Source organism: Ctenopharyngodon idella, chromosome 4 (genome assembly GCF_019924925.1).
Source record: "Ctenopharyngodon idella isolate HZGC_01 chromosome 4, HZGC01, whole genome shotgun sequence".
Taxonomy (NCBI): Eukaryota; Metazoa; Chordata; class Actinopteri; order Cypriniformes; family Xenocyprididae; genus Ctenopharyngodon; species Ctenopharyngodon idella.
In genome coordinates this window covers 28,312,733-28,334,077 of record NC_067223.1, presented here as the reverse complement: position 1 = coordinate 28,334,077, position 21,345 = coordinate 28,312,733, and the positions used below count along the sequence as shown (strand labels likewise).

Sequence of the window (21,345 nt, the reverse complement as noted above, 5' to 3'; positions counted from 1 at the left end):
CGCGATATACCAACATTAAAGAGAAGTCGCGATATTGCTTGGTGCGATTTTCTAATCACAAAGACAAATTTAATTATATGCATATATGCACTGTGTGTTTCAAAGTAAAGCGTGCGACTTGTAATAAGTGTTTTCAGGGTCTCAGAGCGACAAAGTTAGTTGACATGTAGTTGCAGAGTTACTTCTAGTCAACAGAATGTTCAAAAGGGACCATCAAAATAAAGTGTAACCTTCATCTCTGTCATTAACTCGGTGCTGTTATCTTTCTGTGGTTGTAAAAGTGTGTTGTTTGCATTCCCTTGTGTGTGCACTTCATCCTTCAACTGTTTTTTGTTCTGTTTATTGGTTCAAAATAGCAGCGTCAAGCTTCAAACCGTATGTTTGTCTACTCTAATGCTACACACTCTAAAGTATATACTTTTTCTCCACAAAAAGAGTACATACTTTTAGAGCGTAGTATAAGTAGGCAAATTGGGGCGCAGCATTAAAAACCTAGGCAACTGAGGGAAAGGAAAAACCAAATGGAATGAAAAGAACATCAAAATAAGGGTACGTTTACACCAGGGGCGTTTCCTCCAAGGAGACAAGGGAGGCAGTGCCGCCTCAAAAAAACAGGATGAGAAAATAATCCATATTACAAAAATAAAACAATGCAAATATTACAAAATTTGACATCACAAAGTGTAAAAGTTACTAATTTTTCTAAAGAAACACTGTCCAACAGCGAAACCTGCAGGTGAAGTTACAGCGGGGAATTCGCGTTTCTTGTGCCTCCCTTGATCACATAGAGTTAAAGCAGAACCCCTAAAGATTGCAGTGGGGGGGGGTAGTTGAGAATGAATGGGGGAAAGTCACGTGAGAGGAGGCAGTGCTTTCATAGCACTATGATTGGATATGATCGGTTATGATTGGATATGATTGGTTTGTGCGATAAATCCCACCTCTTGTTTTCGTGCGCATTCTCGTCGAATCAGGCTGAATGAAGACGACAACGATGGCGTCAATGGGAAGACTAATTGAAAAGTAAGTAACAACTCACCCCCTTAGATATCACCACATTATGTCACGTCAAAATCAAACTTGAAATGGCCTGAAAACATGATGACTGCGCGGGTTTTTAGTGAGCAATTCGCTTGTGGAAATTAAAGGTACACATGACACCGGGGAAAGAAAATGGCTCAATGGGCCCAATTTGGACATTTTCACTTAGGGGTGTACTCAATTTTGTGGCCAGCAGTTTAGACATTAATGGCTGTGTGTTCAGTTATTTTGAGGGGACAGCAAATTTACACTGTTATACAAGCTGTACACTCACTACTTTACATTGTAGCAAAGTGTCATTTCTTCAGTGTTGTCACATGAAAAGATATAATAAAATATTTACAAAAATGTGAGGGGTGTACTCACTTCTGTGAGATACTGTATTGTTACTGCCTTTAGTTAGCCTATTATTTTGGAATAAATGTAAAAATGCGTAAAACTTAACGAAATTTATATTTGGTTTTAATAAACAGAACATTACATAGTGTAAAAATACAAATTAAAATTGTATTTGGTCTCTCTTTAAGTTTATTTAACCAGGACAATTGTAACAGGGACATAAATTTACATTTGATATATAAAAAAATTGACAACGATATGGTTAAAAATTTTTCCTTTGAGTTTTCCGCGTACAGACGACACCATTGTCATACGAATCCGTGAAAATGACTAAAAACGCTGTATTCTGCTGCCAGGCCATTAGATGGCGATGAAACAATAGACTGATCATGTAATGCGCATGTGCATGATGTCATCGTTTTCACAGATTCGCGTTTTTGTTGTTTACATGGAGACCGTTTTCAAAAACTTGCAGTTTGAAACCCGTTTTCAAAAGTTTGCGTTTTCAGGTCACCAAAACGCTGTTGTCATGTAAATGAAAGGCCAAAACGCATAAAAAGTTTTCCGTTTTAGTTTTTTAGAAAACTTAACTTAAACAGCTCCTGAGAACAAAAATACCCGATCCAGACATGACAACCGAGGGTTAATTTATTGGCAGTAATGACCATAAAGTCAGAATCATAGTTTCTGTACTTTGCTTTCTGACTAGGCAGTTTCACTTATTTATTTACAAAAACACTTCTTCACATGACAGGTTTTAATAACAGAATAAGCATATTTGATGAACTTGCACTGCCAAAAATGTAAACATGAGATATTATGGCTTTAGGTGAGGGTTTAACATTGTAATAGGACCGAACACACGATATAAATGCAAAGAACTATCTGTATAGCATAAACAAATATCTTCTAAAAGATTATCAGGACCAAGTTATGCATTTATAATATACATCCCATTATACGAGACTAATTAATTCTACCACAACCAAAGTTTCATATTAAAACAGATTATACTGCTACCCCCACTGTTTGAGGCATCTATATGTGCAGATTATAATACTGGTATTGTGGTTATGATAGATTGTTTATTATTGAGAGTATTCACATTAATCATCATTAAGCATAAATAGGAAAAAGTCACTGACTGCCTAACATTAAGCCCACATAGTGGAAAATATATAGCGTAACAGTGCACACTGACGATAACCATAGTTTATAAAAGTATCAGGTAATAATAACAATAATTTTCATAATAATAAATACAATAGAAAACAAATGTCTTAGAAATATTCACTCTCATACAACAGTTAATTCCTAAAGCCATAAACAACTGCAGTATTAGCAGCAAAACCCTTGTGGTCCCGGGATACGTGAACCCTAAAATACACTAAAAATGTATACATTTGGGGGTAATATTTTTAATAAGACACTAAAATAACATTACCTTTAGATAAAAATAAAATCTCCAAAATTGTAGCTATATTATATACTTTTCTCAAATGTATTTGCTTTTGTTGTTATTTCTTTATATATTTATTCAATTAGTTAATTTTTCTATGATTCTCTTCCCTAATAATAAGGATTTTTAAATTCAATTTTAATCTACTCAATTCCGGTTCCATAAGGATCGGTGACAGATTTAGTAAGTCTGTAGACAGAGTGGAAAAATCATGAATTCCATATTTGTTTGTTATTTAAAAGAACCTGCTCATATGAGTCATTTGTTTGCTGGTTTTGCTGTTGGTTTGCATTACAGCGATGACAACGCAATATAAATTTTGAGGCATCCAGTCTCTCATAACATTCAATTCCGACTTTAAACTCGCAGCTGTAGATTCAGCAGCAGCAACGCAGGAAACAGTCAAAATATTTTAAAATCGTGTTCTGCATCAGCAGAAGAATATGCTCAAACTGTTAACAAATAGGTACAAAAATGAAAAATGAATATGTATTCTGATAAAACATGATCATACTATCATACACAGAATATTAATACCTCATTTATACTGCAGCATAAAGACAATTCAGTATATTTAAAATGCCCACGGTGTTTTGCAACCTATAATCAGGAAAAAATGAAGCAAAACTGATTTAAAAGTCTTTATGCTGTGTATACTGTTAAAAAAAAGCATTATTTAGTGGAACTGGACCTTGTACAATGACACTGATACACTTTAACACTAGTGGCAAAACCATTTGAGAGCCTTGAAAAGCTGACAGAGGCTATTGAAAAGTTATGACAAGTAATACATTTGCCGACAACACCGGCTTCCAGACAACATCAGATGTGTGCAACCCTTGCCTTGACACGCACATGACAAAATCCATCTTCTCAAACACTATCTGGCGCCTTCTCTCTTGATTCAGACGCCTCATGGCAATAGCAGATCTCTTGGTATGAAAACTGAAGCTCCTCTAGGTGCTAAAATTCATTGTCCAGGCTCGGCAGGAAGGCGGCTTTCATGGAGACTCAAGGCATGATGCACAAATTCATATTGTTCCTCAGTCTGGATCATACCACCCCTGCGGAAAAAGACACCGCATGATTACAAGCAGCAACACTGTCATAATTCATCAACAGTAGATCATAAGCAATCACTTGATATTCATTTCAAACTGTTCTGAAACAGCAAGACAGAAGAATGTGCAACAGCTCCACCTTCACAAAAATCACAAAAAAAAAAAAAAAAAAAATAGCGATTCCTGTTTTCCGTCCCCAAATTTAAGAACTATTAAAATGATAATTAAGACGTTTGTTATACACCCTCTGGTCCTTTTAGGTCAAAAATTACCGAAAAAGTTATCATTTTGAAATTTTAATCGGAATGGGATGACACTTGGCGACTTTTGTCGCATTAGCTATGTGAACACACAAAAAAATCATGGACATGATTCGGATATGTTAAAGGGTCGGGAAAAAAAAAGTCACACTTGGCTCCTTCACGGTCAAAAATGACCGACATAGAAATGAATGGGACATACGAAAAAATACAAAACTTGGAGAATCTTTTGATGGTACAAACTACAAATCAGCCAATGTGCTGAAAAAAGTGCACAGCAATGAAGGGGTGACACTCTAGGGGTGTACTCACACTAGGCGCTCTGAACCGTGCCTGAGCGCATTTGACCCCCAAAGCCCGGTTCGTTTGACAAGTGTGATCGCTCCGTTCCGTGCCTGGCCCGCTTGGAAGAGGTGGGACAGAGCGCGGCTACAAAAAGTTGCATCGTATATGACGTAAGTGTGCTCCGGCACGGAAAGTTAAGTGCAATATGAGTGCAGGCCAGAGGGGGAGTAGGGACGGGGGACAATCGCGCTCGGGGTCGGTTCAAGGCAACCGTGCCTAGTGTGAGTACACCCTAAAATGTCAAGAGTGCAAAATAGACACATCCACCCCCACCCCATTCATATATACTAGCGCGACTATAACACAGAGCAAGTTTATGCAAATGTGTGAAATAAAATCAATAATTCAGCCACAAAGCAGTAAAAAATGAACAGCAAGGAAGAGGTTGCACTTTAAAACATTGAGAGAACAGAACAGACACACCCACTCAAATACACACTCACTTACCCACATACTATTATACACACAAATGAACCGGTGTGGATGTAACAATATGGTAAAATTGAGCCAAAAAATTCAAATAAGAGATTGAAATCAGATCAGATCTAGATTTATTAAGCTGTAACAAAACATACCTGTTCATTTTTGTTACATTTTTATTGAATTTTGATGTTAATATGTGTAACAAAATGTGTTCAGGTTTGACTGTTGTAAAATTAATGTAAAAACTGACACCTCAAATCAACATTTAAAAAAAAAAATAATAATTTAAAAAAAAATCTAAAGCTTGACAAAAGGTAGTCTTTGAGAATGTCAAATCCAAATCCACAACTTAATAAAAATAAGCATTTATGTCTAAAAAAAAAAACACTTATAAGCCACTTTATATAGAACTATATAGGAATCTAGTGGGCATTACAAAAGTTTTTCTTTTTTTACTCCCACCAGATGGCACTAATCTACCTTCAAAAAAAATGGATTTTAAATGCCTTGTCTTTGTTTTAACATGGAATACTGCTTTCATTGAAAAGTAATTTAAAAATATATTAGAAAAAAATTATTTTCAATGGGGTAAAATAGCTAATAAAAATTATATAAATATTGCAAAGTATCATAAAATACCCTCAAAATTTTAAATAATAATCAAAAAATGTTACTGAACAAAAATATATTACATTTACATTTCAAGGCTTCGGTCACTTTTGACTGTGAAGGAGCCAAGTGTGAACCCTAAACAAAGACGACCAGAGGGTTAAGACTTTTTATGACCTTATAGTTCAGTCATAAAGTTCTAGAGGGCACGAGTTGATTGGACCTTACATGCAATCTGTAAGCAATCACATCATTACTGCATGGCACAAGCTGATTAGCCTCTGCTGATCCTGCAGCCAATGAGATTGCTTGCTCAACATTTTAATAGTCTGGTTCAGTGTTTGCTGTAGCCTGTAGGCTAGTCCTGCAATGCAAGTTCCTCTGAAACCCTCCACCTCCCCCAGCTCCACCTGCCTAGATCTGATACAGGATTTATGTATGTTTATTTATGTAGCTGCAGTATATCTTAAGCAACGTTTCCATCGAAATTACCCAGAAAAATTTGTCCCAGGAACTTTTTTCCCCCTAGACCTATTGCTAGCTGCGTTTCCATAGCGGTCTTAAGTACTGTGAAGATAGTCCAGTGACGTAGGACTGCGCGCGACTTTACAGTTCCCGCTGGATTTCGTCCTCCGCATAAGCTTAATAAAGCCTGAACCTCTTCGTCAGTCCATCAGTCATATTTTTTAAACTCTATTGTTGATTCGAATAGTAAACAACTCTTACTGGACGCACCACAACAGACTTTGTTAAAAAAACGATGGTTGAAATAAAATGCTGCGTGAACTCAACCAATCAGCATGTTCAGCACTCAAGTCCCACCCCCGAAAGTTCCTGAACTTTGAAAAAGTACTACCTAGCGAGCAGGTACTTTCTGAGGGGGAATTTTTACCCGGAACTTCATTTAGACCCTGGTTCCTGCAGTCAAAACACACCGAGTACCATCCCAAAGTTCCTAGTTCATGGGGAAAGTTCCTGCAGTGGAAGCACTTTACATGCTCACAGCAGTGTGTCTGTGTATCTATTAACAGTAGTAAGTCCATACTTGCTCTGCAGCAGCACTGCACTTAGCAGAACTAATATGCCAAGACCAAATACATTAAAGGGATAGTTCACCCAAAAATGAAAATTTGATGTTTATCTGCTTACCCCCGGGTCTCCAAGATGTAGGTGACTTTGTTTCTTCAGTAGAACACAAATGATGATTTTTAAGATGCTGAACGGAGTTGGACATAGTGGTCTTTTAGAGGTAAAAAATGATATAAATACTGTTCGGTTTCTCGCACAAACCGATCGTTTCGTGTCTTAGGACATCAATGTGTCGTCACGAGCCGCAGGGTTTAATTTGGATTTGTCTGTCGTGTTTATTTGACTCTTATAGATGGAGTTCCCATTTACACGCATTATTTGACTGACAGACCGCGACGGTAGGAGTTAAAAATCATCATTTGTGTTCAACTGAAGAAACAAAGTCACCTACATCTTGGATACCCTGGGGGTAAGCAGATAAACATCAAATTTTAATTTTTGGGTGAACTATCCCTTTAACATTGCCATATTCGATAACCTGCTAAAACTATTCAGAAAGTTGTCATGATATTTCAATTGCAAAACAGTGAAACAGTTTACCTGTCTGTCCTAAGTTGGCACACAATTCCCAGCACATCCACAACTCCTTCCAGCTCCAACTGACGACAACCAATTGTTGTAGCAATGAAACACCCCGTCCGACCAATTCCAGCACTACAAAAGTTCAAAGTTAAGTTAAATGGTTTTCAAGTTCTTTTTGTTTGTATTGTGACTGGATTATGAGTAGTTTTTCACTATAATACATGAACGATACTTTATATAAAGTGCATCAGCAGTGCATCAACTGGTAGACACTTTTGAATGTTTTGCTGATAAGCTTCTGTACCTGCAGTGTACAATAACCGGCCCAGAGGATGTAAAGCCCCTTCTGTCCTGCTCAACATCATTAACTAACTGCAGCAGGGGTCCAACGCTCTCTGGGGTCTTATGGTCTGGCCATGAGGTATACCAGTAGTGCTGCACTTTACGACTCTGGCCTCCATGCTGAGGGAACAAGAATATATGATCCATTAGATTATCTGACAAAAGTATTTCTTTTGGATTATTAATTTTTCTTATAACGCAAATACCTTTAGTATAAGGGAGCGGATTATATAGTGGTCACATTCCTTCACATTATTAACGAAGACCTCCACCTTCCCATAGATCCCCCTCTTCTCAGGCCAGTACAGAACACATTTCTGGAACAGTAAAACAAACTCTTTGCATGTGCACAGTCTATTTTAGTCATACTAAGAGCATTATAGATATTTTTATTTAAAATTACTTCATTTTTCTCTTTCAATTTTGTAATCATGACAATGACAGGGCAGTCCTCTTGCCAGACCATTTGCCAGAAGTCATTCACCGTGTTGATCATTGGACCCTGAGTGGCAATGAAGGCCCTCTCATCTCCAAGATAGCCCTGGATAAAAAAAAGTGCTGAACTTAAACAGGTATAATGACATAATGGAGGTGAACTGTAAGTATGAAGCACCATCAGAGCCAAGTTAGAGCAGCAAGACGCTTCGATACTTGGATAAGTTTGAGATCAAACTACACTTTCTTGTCATAATGTTTAACTTTACAATTTCTGCTGGTAGTAGATTTAAAGGGTTAGTTCACCCAAAAATGAAAATTCTGTCATTCATTACTCACCCTCATGTCGTTCCACACCCGTAAGACCTTTGTTCATCTTCGGAACACAAATTAAGATATTTTTGATGAAATCCGAGAGGTATATGACTCGTCCATAGACAGCAATATAATCAAAACTTTCAAGGTCCAGAAAGGTACTAAAGACATTGTTAAAACGGTCGACGTGACTGCAGTGGTTCAACCTTCATTTTATGAAGCGACGAGAATACTTTTTGTGTGCAAAAACAAAACAAAAATAACGACTTTATTCAACAATATCTTCTCTTCTGTGTCATTCTCATACGTTGTTTACGTCCAGTGCTTCCAGGTTCTACGTCAGAACGCCGACTCGTTATTGGCCGGCTCCTGCGTCAGCATCACACGCATGCGTCGTGCTGCTCACGTGATCAGCTTTGGCCAATACTGAGCCGGCATTCAGACGTAAACACGGAAACCTCACTGTGCTTACTGCGTCAACTGCGTAAAGCTAATGAAAGGGAAGAGAAGAGATTGTTGAATAAAGTCGTTATTTTGTTTTTGCGCACAAAAAGTATTCTTGTCGCCTCGTAAAATTAAGTTTGAACCACTGTAGTCACGTCAACTGTCTTAACGATGTCTTTAGTACCTTTCTGGACCTTGAAAGTGTTGATTATATTGCCGTCTATGGACGAGTCATATACCTCTCAGATTAATCAAAAATATCTTAATTTGTGTTCCAAAGATGAACGAAGGTCTTACGGGTGTGGAACGACATGAGGGTGAGTAATTAATGATAGAATTTTCATTTTTGGGTGAACTAACCCTTTAAGTAAAGTTACCTTATGAAGGACATTAAGAGGCTCTTTATCATAGGCTATTGAAGAAATTGTGAGAACTTACTCGTATGTAGTTGGCATTAATGTAACTGCTGAGCGGGTCGTTTGAGTTCTTAGTCTTCAGAATAACCCTGGAATGTGGATCTGAAATGAAATGTAAATTTTGTGAAAATTTCTGTAGCATTCTAATTGATTCACCAGTATACTACAGTGGCCCATTAGTGCACAACAGAATGGCATTTATAAAGCAAACATATGTTATAATCAAAGGGGTAAATGGGCTTTTTAATAAAACTTGGCTGCCTATGCAGTAGAAATGCGAAAACAATTTTGAAATCAGTGCTACCTGACTAGAGAATAAAGGATGTTGTCTTCCCTTTTGCATAATAGATAAGGAAACATCCATAATGCACAGTGTTGGACAGTAATAGTAAAAGTATTTTTACTTCGCTATTGTACTTGAGTACATTTTTCAAGTATCTGTACTTTATCAGAATATTTTTATTTTATGAAACTTTAACTTCACCAAATTCCAAAGCATACTATTTTTACTCCATTTGCATTTCAAAACAACATATCGTTCCTCGTTATTTCGAAATGATGAAATCGCCACCCCCTTTGAGACACAATAGCAATGTCCGATTCATGAACGACCCTATTCTTTCCAATGAACCTGATGAATTGGTTCAAAAATTATACTGAACGATTAATTTGTGAATCAAACTGATCCGATTGCAGCTGTTCTCGAGTCAACAACTCACTGATTCAATGATCAGATCAAAATGAGCCAAGAACAGGGATATCGTCAGAGTTTGCCCACATGTGCGTGACTGACAGTGTGAAAAGATACTAATGCAAAATTTGATCATATTTAGGTCATGACTGGGTTCAAAAGATGAAGATTGAGAATAGGACACAACCCCTGTCTTTTGCAGGTATTGACAAATACCTGCAACAGGTACTATTTAAGATACATACACCCCTACACCACCCCTTTTAACTGGATCGAAATGTCATTCTGATCGAACTTGGTTGTATCATTCAGTGAGTTTACGAGAAGGCTTTTCAGTCCGATTGAGTCACCAATCCAATTATTAACTGATTTTATTGCATGTAAATGTAGCCACAATACTATTTCAGTAGTCAATACCAATACCAATTCTCAACTCAAAGTGAAATAACACAATAAAATGTTAAGATACTAACTTGGCAAAATGGTCTTGTATCTATTTTTTGATCCATGATTTGGGATATCCAGTTCTTTCTGATCCACAAAGTTCATGGGAATTTCCTGTGGATAAAAAACTGAGCTGAGTACAATGGAAATGGTCAACACCATTACATAAGCACATTACATTTATATAGGCCTTACTGTAGATTTCAGCATATTACATTCAGATATCACATTAAACATCCATTAAATACTACATCTGCCACAGATATGATCAGTTTTGATTTAATTTTCATTGTATTAAATTCCTATTTTGCCTGCCTTAGTTAACTAGTTAGTTTTCCTTTGTTCTCTGTTTTCCGCCACTAGCTTGTCACCTTAGTTACTCATTAATTAGATCCCACCTATGTGTATTCAGTTCGTTATCTTGTCTGTTTAAGCCCCTCATCTCGTGTTGTTTGCGTATAGGACACACTGTTACATTATACTTTCTTGGATTATTGCTTTTGCTTTGTTTTATTCAAGTAAATAACCTTATTTGTATCTTCCTTGTCATCATTTTTTGTGGAGCAACCCGTAACAACATCAAGGAAATACACTTTAACTGAACCCCAACTGTGTGTAATTCCCATGACTCATAAAAGTCAAATTGAACCACATTAATGCTAAAAGTATTAGTGTCACTTACGACAAATTCTGTGTGCAGCCTCTGGGTGTTCAATGCGATGTCACGAAGCTGTTGCCGTGAGAGGACCCGACTGGCTGACTGCAGGTATTCCTGAGTGGCACGCTCTCGTGGGGTCACGACCCCACAACTCAAAGGCTCCACTGAACCCAAAGAACTCATATCCAGCACCAGAGAGACATTAGATCCTCGTCTGCGAGAGACAGAGACATAACAGTAATATTTGAGGAAAAAAAAAAAAGAAAAAAAAAACAATCAGGAAAGTGTGTTAAACCAAATCTATTTTCACCTACTGGGAAAAGAAATTATACTCTAATGATTTGAGACACAAGCATTGCAGTTTCAGTTTAACACAGTTAATTTTACAGATTAACCCTTTTACAAAGGTTTTTATTTTGTCATCAAAAACAAAGACAAGATTTAAAATGTTCATCATTATGACAATTAAACTGTTTTATTTAAAACGTACTGTTGGCAAAATATGACAAGAAAAATAACACCTCAGACATTACCAATGCAACATACAGTTCTTTGTACGTTTGGTTGTTTTATATTTGTTTTGTTTTTTTTTTGAAGAAAAATCAAGAAAGAATGATAGTTTCATAGAGTCATAATAATGTTGGGTACTACTGAGCTGCGAGAGCTGAACAGCGGTAAAATGAAGCACTTTGCTAGCAGGTTAATTAACTCACTCTTATACATATGAAATTAATCAGACATATGCACAACTTAAACATGTAACACCTTACATCTTCATGAATTAGTCTGAACTAAGTTAGGTACGAGTAAACATGTTAAAGTCATGTTGTGTATTCCATAACAAAGCACTAAAACACTCACAACATTGTTGTTCAACAGTGTTAATATTATAATTTTAATATTTTAGGAGACTGGGTTTTCACAAGCACAGTTTTAATTTCATATTGTTAAATGTTGATACATGGTTAAATATAGCTGAAAATGGTTGAAAACCTACAGATATACAATTATTTCTTACGGGTATACGGGTATTTCTTACGGGATACAATTATTTGAATGTTACCTATTGTAATTGTAATGTCCTTAATTCTTTTGATCAATAGGTGGCGCTGTGACCAAATTGATGTTGTGTGGTCAGTGTGGGGAGACAATAACACACACAAACTTTGATGTCAGTATATGCCATAGAGTACCTCAGGGATGACGTGTTTTTGTAGGCAAAACCCGGAAGCGAGTTTGCATTTTAGGACTTCCGGTTCCATTGCCCTAAAGTCTATGGGTTTTTTTTTTAAATGGGTTTTTGCTAAATCGCCTGAAATAAGGTCTGTGGTTAACAAAGCCTCTAAATATTTTCACGTTTTGATCTATGACATAAAACACACCAGGTATAACCCACTTGTGATTTTTTTAAACCTTTATTGTGTCGTAAAAATGGCGGTTGCTAACAAATTGCTAAAAGGGACTACTTCCTTTGGCGGGGACTTTAGATGTCATCATGACAAACAGGACATTTGGACAGCATTTGTCATGAAAAAGTGGATAAGTATTCATACACAGCGCAGATCATAATCAGCAAGCTGAAAAACTTAATTTTATGAGGCGACGAGAATACTTTTTGTGCGCAAAAACAAAAGCTTATTTTTTGCGAATTTCCAAAAGTCTATGGGAAAAATGCATAGGCTTTCGATCGAGGGAACCCGTGCGCCGCTAACTTCTGGGCTGGCCTACAAAAACACGTCATCCCTGAGGTACTCTATTGCAGAGATACAGCCTCAGATTCAGTTTGGCATCGTACCATCAAATTAGTTGATGTGTTAAATTATAACGATTTAGTATAGCAACATGAAATCCATAACTTTTTGCTGGCATGGTCTTAAGTTGATATAAGTCACATTTGGCAAAAATTGGACCAACACTCTAAGAGACGTTTGAGAAAATAGGTTTTCAAAGTAAATCAAAAAGTTTGGCCATCTATGGGAATCTAGCAAGACCAGTCTCATGACGACAGGTAAAACTAGAAAACAGGTAAGCATTTTTTGAAATTTAATTATAATTTTGACCACAATCTTTTAAGGTACCTAAAGGGCAGGGTGCCAATGACACATACCAGGTTTCATAATGGTACATTTTTGTATCTGTTAAATACATTATTTTATGTTAAAATTTAAAACGGCTGATGCCCAAAATGGCCGCCATGAAAACTGGGTATTGATCAATGTCTATGCCACACTGAATCTAACGGTTCCAGGTTGATTTTTTGTACAACTATTTATATGTTACGAGCAAAAAAAAAAATTATTTCATATTACTTGACTAATAGGTGTACATTACAGGTTAAGTTTTGTACACCCAAGCGCGGTGGAGATAAAGCCTAACATCCATTTTGGCATGCTCTTTATCAAATTTGTTCAAGAACAGTTTGACTAATCAATACTAATACTTTTGAGTATAACAGCTCACCATCCCTCCACTGACTACCGTCATATGGCTGTCTTTCACTTTCAGTGACCAAAGAACTACTGTTGTGTAAAACTCCCATGAGGAATGTTGATCTAGAGGACCACATATGGAAGTCAGAATAAAAAAAGATCAGATTCCTTGTGGTTTGTGCTGTTCACACTGTTATAAAAAAAAAAAAAAAAAAAAAAAATCAAATATGAGTCACATATGAGCAAAAAAAAAATCAAATTTGGGCCTGCAGTGTGAACGTATACAGTAGTCTTAGAAAAAGCCCAGATGTCAGGATCATGGGGCCCTGGGGCACATCACATGAATAATACCCATTGCTGCAGTATTATTTTCTTTGTGTGCCATTTGTAATTAGACATTGTTGCCATTGAAATTTTATATTTGGTAAAACACTAATAGAACTCTACAAAAGCAAAATGTCCACTGACCTACAAAATATTTGTTAACATTTAGTTTTTTCCTCAATTTCCTTCTTGTAAATTTGTCAATTATATCACTAATCACTAGTTGCTTGACAAGCTCAGAAAGACGGAATTCCAATTTGCACATTTGCATCTGGTTACGTCATACACAAATCAATGGCATTTGCCAAAAACAAAATCAAACTTGCCGCAATGTGCTGCAGTTACAAGAGCAGATTCTTCTAAAATTCTCCTTTTTTGTCTTTATAGAAAGATAGCAGCATGTGGGTTTGAAACAACATGAGGGTGAGTGAACAATCACATTACTCCTCTAAATCAAAGAGTCTTTCGTGCACAAAATAAGTCTTACCGCTCCTGCAGGCCTCCAACAGGCTTCATCCTAAAGGGTGAATGTGTGGAGGACACACTGGGTTTGAGTTCAGCCACAGAGTGGCTGGATGGGCACTGCGGCTCTGACGTCGTCACGCTGGAAGTTTGATGGATGCTAATGTTACAGGACGGGGTGCTTGTGCTGCTGGTAGAATGGGTGGCACTGGGTTTGGACGTCTGGTTGGCCTGGACCATGCTGTTCTTGAGGGTCAGAGGAGGCTGAGCACCATGAACAGGGATAGGTGCCAGCTGCACGTCGCGGGTAGGTGGGGATGGCTCTTTAAGCTGCTGATCCAAGAATTCCTTCTCCTTTATTCGGTAAAGCACCTAAAGGAAAAGGAAGTTGTTAAACAACAAATTCAGGTCACCCCAACACTAAAGAAAGTAAATGATTTTTTCATTGCCATTAAAGGATTAGTTCACTTCAGAATTAAAATTTCCTGATAATTTAATCATTTACTGTCCTCCAAGATGTTATGTCTTTCTTTCTTAAAGGAACACTCCACTTTTTTTGAAAACAGGCTCATTTTCCAACTCCCCTAGGGTTAAACAGTTGAGTTTTACGATTCGAATCCATTCAGCCGATCTCCAGGGTCTGGCGGTACCACTTTAAGCATAGCTTAGCATAGTTCATTGAATCTGATTAGACCGATAGCATCTCGCTCAAAAATGGCCAAAGAGTTTCGATATTTTTCCTATTTAAAACTTGACTCTTCTGTAGTTACATCGTGTACTAAGACCGACGGAAAATGAAAAGTTGCGATTTTCTAGGCTGATATGGCTAGAAACTATACTCTCATTCCGACGTAATAATCAAGGAACTTTGCTGCCGTACCATGGGTGCAGCAGGCGCAATGATATTACGCAGCGCCTCTCACAAATGTCTCCATGGTTGCAAGGCACCCTCCCTGTGCAAGCAGGGGGTCACAGGCGCTGCTTAATATCATTGCGCCTGCTGCAGCCAAGGTACGGCAGCAAAGTTCCTTGATTATTACGCTGGAATGAGAGTATAGTCCCTAGCCATATCGGCCTAGAAAATCGCAACTTTTCATTTTCCGTCGGTCTTAGTACACAATGTAACTACAGAAGAAGAGTCAAGTTTTAAATAGGAAAAATATCGAAACTCTTTTTGAGTGTCATTTTTGAGCGAGATGCTAACGGTCTAATCAGATTCAATGAACTATGCTAAGCTATGCTAAAAGTGGTACCGCCAGACCCGGAGATCGGCTGAATGGATTCGAAAACGGTAAAGCTCAACTGTTTAACTCTAGGGGAGTTGGAAAATGAGCCTAATTTCAAAAGTGGAGTGTTCCTTTAAGGTTTTTGAGGAAAACATTCCAGGATTTTTCTCCATATAGTGGACTTCACTGGGGTACAACGGGTTGAAGTTTCAAAATGTAGTTTCAGTGCAGCTTCGAAGGGCTCTAAACGATCCCAGCCGAGGAATAAGGGTCTTGTCTAGCGAAACAATCGGTCATTTTCTAAAAAAAATAAAAATGTATATACTTTTTAGCCACAAATGCTTGTATTGCACTAGCTCTGCGATGCTCCACGCATTGTGTAATCATGTTGGAAAGGTCACGCGTGATGTAGGCGGAAGTACCGATCCAGTGTCTACAAACCAAACATGCAAAGACTAAGTCAAACGGCCTTTACAAAAAAGAGAAAAAAACAACGATGTCGGACGATTTTGAAGTTGGAGGAGAAAATGAGATGGAGTTTTTCACCCTACCGTGGTACTTCTGCCTACATCATACATCATACCTTTCCAATATGATTACGTAATGCGTGGCGCAACGCAGAGCAGTGCAAGATGAGCATTTGTGGCTAAAAAGTTTATAAATGTTACTTTTTTTTTTAGAAAATGACCAATCATTTTGCTAGATAAGACCCTTATTCCTGTCTGAGATCGTGTAGAGCCCTTTGAAGCTGCATTGAAACTGCAATTTGGACCTTCAATCCCGTTGTACCCCAGTGAAGTCCACTATATGGAGAAGAATCCTGGAATGTTTTCCTCAAAAGCCTTAATTTCTTTTCAACTGAAGAAAGAAAGACATAAACATCTTGGATGACATGGGGGTGAGTAAATTATCAGGAAAATTGAATTCTGAAGTGAACTAATCCTTTAATGATGATTACTGTAATAATGTTTCTCAGCAAAAAAGCAGTACAACATATACTAATGTATATAATCATTCACGTCCAGTGCTATCTCAAAATTCTGGCCCAGTTGATAATAGCAAGAATTTCAAAATCAACTGTGGGCGGTTGATCTGTTTTCCTATTTAGCGGCCAAACTCTGAAACAGTCTTCCTAGCGTTGTTCGGTAGGCAGACACACTCTGTGTTTTTAATCTAGATTTAAACTGATAATCTCTTTAACCTGGCATACACATAACACATTATCACATTTCTATAATTCACATCCATTAAAGGATTGTTAGGCTGCTTAAATTAGGTCAACCGGAACCGGGAACACTTCTCATAACATCCGATGTACATGTTACATCGTAATAGGAATGGCCTATGCTAATATTAGTCTGTCTCATTTTTATCCCAAGGTTACCACAGTCAGCCATATCCAGCCCGTATCCAGATCAGATGGAGAACCTGCACCTAGAGACGACCACAACAGCCCTGAATGTCAGTGGAGACCATGAAAACTAGGTGAGCTCTAGAGACAGATCCCATGTGAAGACCTCATCAACTAGACAGCCATCGGTACAGATCCTCAGCAAAGACAACGAGAACCAGACAAGGCCTCTGCACAGACCTATGGCCAGCTTCAACTCCTCCTCCCTCCATATGCCAGCGTGATGTACCCTGATCTTCAAGCAGAATGACTGGATGAAATATTCTGAACAATATCAATCCACAATCTGATTTGTGATACAGCCTGGAATCATAATCACACCATGTTCTTTCGTCTGGCCAGAGGAGGACTGGTCCCCTGGTTTCTCCCAAGGTTTTTTCTCCACTTCTTTTTTTCTCCAACTTACACTCCCAGCAGGATATAGTGCAATATTTTTTCATAAAAATTCACTAAATACATTCACTTATTGTCAGCGTTTGCGGTAGTTAAATCCACTGAGAAATAAGCGTGGCGAACAAACTAACTTTTAATAAACACAAGGAACACAGAAGCACTACACTGACAACATAACGTTATCTCAAGACAAAGAACAGAGGAAAAACTAAGGGCTTAAATACACAAGGGGTGATCATTAATGGAACAGGGAACAGGTGTGTAATTCAATTAACATCCATAGAAACTAACAACGACTGGCATCACAGGCAAACAGGAAACAAAACCAAGCTAACACAATGAAACTAAACATATCCGTGACACATATACATTAAGTTGAAAGATTTTTTTTAATAAAAATTCACTCAATATATTCATATATATAAATTAAGTTATATGTAAGTATATAATAGAAGTTATATATTCATAAATAAGTAAATACATTTTAATATAATTAAGATTTATCTTTATCTTCGACCAGCTTCTGTTTATTCAGTAAGTAAAGCTTCCTTAAATCTACAGTTGAGTGTTTAAGATCTCACAGTACATTTCATCACAGAACTACACCATACTTCCTCATTTCTCACCACTAGCCTGAACCACGCTATTGTTGTTACTCTTACAATCATATTCAAGAATTCAGCTGTCCACGTTACAGCCATGTAAATCATTCATTATTTGAACAAAACTTGGTTACTTTGTTGAGGAAAAACAAGTCAATAACTACAATAATACAACAATGATTCTTCTAACTCTGTTTAATGTTTACGAAAATGTGCAACAAAGGAGAACACTTACAACCGGGAATTTTCTGATTTAAGTTTAAATTTACTACATTTGGATTTAATAACTCTATTATCATAATTAATGAATGAATGAATTGGTAACACTTTATAAGGTTCATTAGTTAACATTAGTTATCTATATTAGTTAAAATGAACTAATAATGAACTGCACTTCTACAGCATTTATTAATCTTTGTTAATGTTAAATTTAACATTTACTAATACATTATTAAAATGAAGAGTTACATTAGTTAATGCCCTGTGAAGTAACATGAACAAACTGAAGTAACATTAACAAAGATTAATAAATACTGTAACAAATGTATTGCTCATGTTTAGTTCAAGTTAGTTAATACATTAATGTTAACAAATGAACCTTATTGTAAAGTGTAACCAATGAATTGATTGATTCGATTTGTAAAAACAATTTGTAAGTACAGTAATTTTTTTCTTCTACATCATAATTTAAATTGTCTCTTAAACTGAATACTTCCAGTCATTTTGAAATCTTGTTGAGAAAATAAATGGGCCATTATAATCTTCAATAAACTCTGCATCGCATTAAAACACATGCAGTCCATGTTTAAAGCAAATGCTTTGAAGGTTGTAATTTAAGTCATCTTCTTTCTCATGGTTTTAAAAGCATGTATCTAGTTGGAAAACCCCTTTACATCTATTTTAGCAATGCCCCTATATCAGTAATTACTCAAATTAAATTTAGTATGTTTTTTCTAGCCATAAAATATATGCGCTCACATTTGTATACAGGAATTCCCAGGTTTTCCACCAGAGGTCTCCTCAACCTAATGAGCTGTGTGGTATGGTTTCAGTGCTAACTTCAAACAAGTGAACTTTACCTTTGTACAAACAACACCTTTATTTCCGTTATTATTTTCTTCCGGACACTAACGTGGTTTGAATTCTCGAATGAAACTTGCAAATGCATCCGGCAGCCCTACAGTGGCAAAAAGCAGATTTGCTTAAGAGCATATCATGTTTGACCAACCTAATCAAGTATGAATTATTAATTAACATTTATAAGGTGTTAATCAATATAATCAAAAAACACTGTGCCACATGCCTTCTGTGACGTAAAAACTTGCATATAAACACGTCAATAATTTCACTTTTAATCACAATCTCCTATTTCACGAGAGAAAAAAAATGAGTCAAATTTATAATCAGTACTATTTAGGTTCAATTTATTTTATTTCCAGTTAATAATTGTAGTTCTTTAACTTAAACTTATTTCAGTTTATTGCCAAGGTAACATTTCAAATTTTCGTTTAGTTTAAGTTTTTCAACTAATATTTATATTTTATTTTGTTTCAGCTTTATTTAGTTAACAGAAATGTTTTTAATAGTTTTACTTTTAATTAATGATAATAACCCTGGTTACAATTTACCAAATTTTATATAATTACTTTTTCATACTGCTTTCTAAAGACTATTTGTAAATCATGAAATTAAGCACAATTTTATTATCTGATCATAGCCATAGTTTTGTTTATTTTCAGTTTTATACATCTAACAGAAGGCTAATGGTGGGTAGTATGAAAAAAGCTAATATTTTACCCTATTTATGATATTTTGATCTTTCACAATATAAAAATACATATATAAAGTTGGAAGGGGTGCCACTCGCAAAAGGATCATCATATTTGGTGGTCCCCAGCATCAAAGAGTTTGGAAACTCCTCCTGTCCTAGTATTTACAGAATCACAATGCTAATAATGCTTCAGCAGTCCCTGTCAGAGCTTAACGTGGTAATTATTCCTTAAGCTCTTCAGTCCACCAGTGCGAGAGAGAGTGGGTGCTCTGAGGACATGCTGTGATGTCATCACAAGACTTAAGACAGACTTAAAATGTTAAGAGCAAACATCAGCCAATCAGAGGGCGGAGTCAGGTGTGACCAAGATGGCAGTGCTGATCCTTTTAAAGTGCTGAACCACCAGAGGAAACCATGCGACTTCCTCTGCCACAATACATCCGTTTTGCAATGACTCTATCTGTATCATATCCTGTGTCTCTGCTTCTGTTCAGGTCTTTTTCACTATTACTCACAATATATCAACACCCAAGGAGTGCCTTTACAGACTTGAATTATATCAGTTTTAATGTTAATAACCGTTGGTGTTTACTTCATGAGGGTGTTTGCTGAGACAAGCATGAAACAGGAAGTATTTTAACTGTCCCGAGTGAATAAATTCAATTTAAAATTTAAATTCAATATTTAATTCACAACTCAATATTCAAACCCACAGGACAAGAAATCACAAATGAGGTCTCTTTAATATCTTATTAATTTCTCCAAGACAGCACTGAAATTGAATGGAGAGCAAATGGAGACTTTTACCTAGGTTTCCTGCTTCGCAGATGTTTCTCCTGAGAAGACCCCAGCAATCTTACATGTATCTACTTCTAGTCTCAGGAGAGACCAAACTTTTTAAGATATCAGAAGATCAAACTTAAACATTTCTCATCAGAGTTGTCATTTCAAGTTGTCTGTATTACAACTACCTATTTATTTGAATATCTTTCTATTTCTATGAAGGAATTTCAGGAGAAACTTCTGAGACAAAGTTGAAAAAAAATCAATAAAACATATCTGAGAACATGGTTTAATAAAGAGCATTTCATTAATCATCCCACAGCATCGTATCCTATTCAAATCAACCGTATGGTAGAAGACTGAGAGATACGTACCATTAAACAGGTGAAGATGATGATGAATATTGTGAGGCAGATAACCAGCACATAGAAGCCGTCTTTACCCCAGATGCTGTTCTTCTCATGGTGGTCTTTGAAAACATTCTTCTGTTTAAAAAAAGACACAAAAGAACATCAACAGTGCCCAGACCCAACGTCAAACCTACATGCTACATCGGGCATGAGTTTTGAGAGCCCTAACATGCATTTATACTGTGGTTGAGTAAAAGTGTTATAAGGATCAACAAGTGTCAGCGATCTTAAGGAAGACATTGACGTTGAGTTAGACAGAGGCTGACTCCACCCCTAAACCTGCCCACACACACACACACACACTGGATGAATGTCCTGAAACACACACGCACCTGTACTTGGGTAGTTAACAGCAAGGTCCTATAAGGTAACATGCTATATTCAACTTAAAAATATTTTAACCTTTATCTTTCTTGTTGTTTATTAATCATTAATAATGATCTCCTATTAATGGAGAGATTACATGAAATAAATACTTAAAAATGCACTTGTCACACTGCAAAAAGTATAAAAACAGTACAATAATTATATAAATATTATATTATATTTTATTATTAAGACAATTAAGCCATAAAATACATCATCAACATCAAATATATTATACTTTATGATGCATTAAAAATGCTTTTCCAGAGGTGAAG

General features: G+C 36.6%; 1 protein-coding gene across 1 annotated transcript in view; it reads right to left on the bottom strand.

Annotated features, from left to right (window-relative positions):
- Positions 1-2,010: 2,010 nt before the first annotated feature.
- The window catches only part of ptprr (protein tyrosine phosphatase receptor type R), a 34,356-nt gene continuing 15,021 nt past the window's right edge, over positions 2,011-21,345 (bottom strand). Inside the window, exons 4-13 of the mRNA XM_051891612.1 lie at positions 20,669-20,779; positions 14,134-14,480; positions 10,918-11,107; positions 10,265-10,349; positions 9,123-9,202; positions 7,894-8,031; positions 7,697-7,807; positions 7,453-7,610; positions 7,167-7,280; positions 2,011-3,903 (exon numbers count right to left, since the gene is read on the bottom strand). Of these exons, the coding sequence (XP_051747572.1) occupies positions 3,810-3,903; positions 7,167-7,280; positions 7,453-7,610; positions 7,697-7,807; positions 7,894-8,031; positions 9,123-9,202; positions 10,265-10,349; positions 10,918-11,107; positions 14,134-14,480; positions 20,669-20,779 (1,428 nt within the window). The 3' untranslated portion in view covers positions 2,011-3,809. The remainder of the gene's footprint in view (positions 3,904-7,166; positions 7,281-7,452; positions 7,611-7,696; positions 7,808-7,893; positions 8,032-9,122; positions 9,203-10,264; positions 10,350-10,917; positions 11,108-14,133; positions 14,481-20,668; positions 20,780-21,345) is intronic.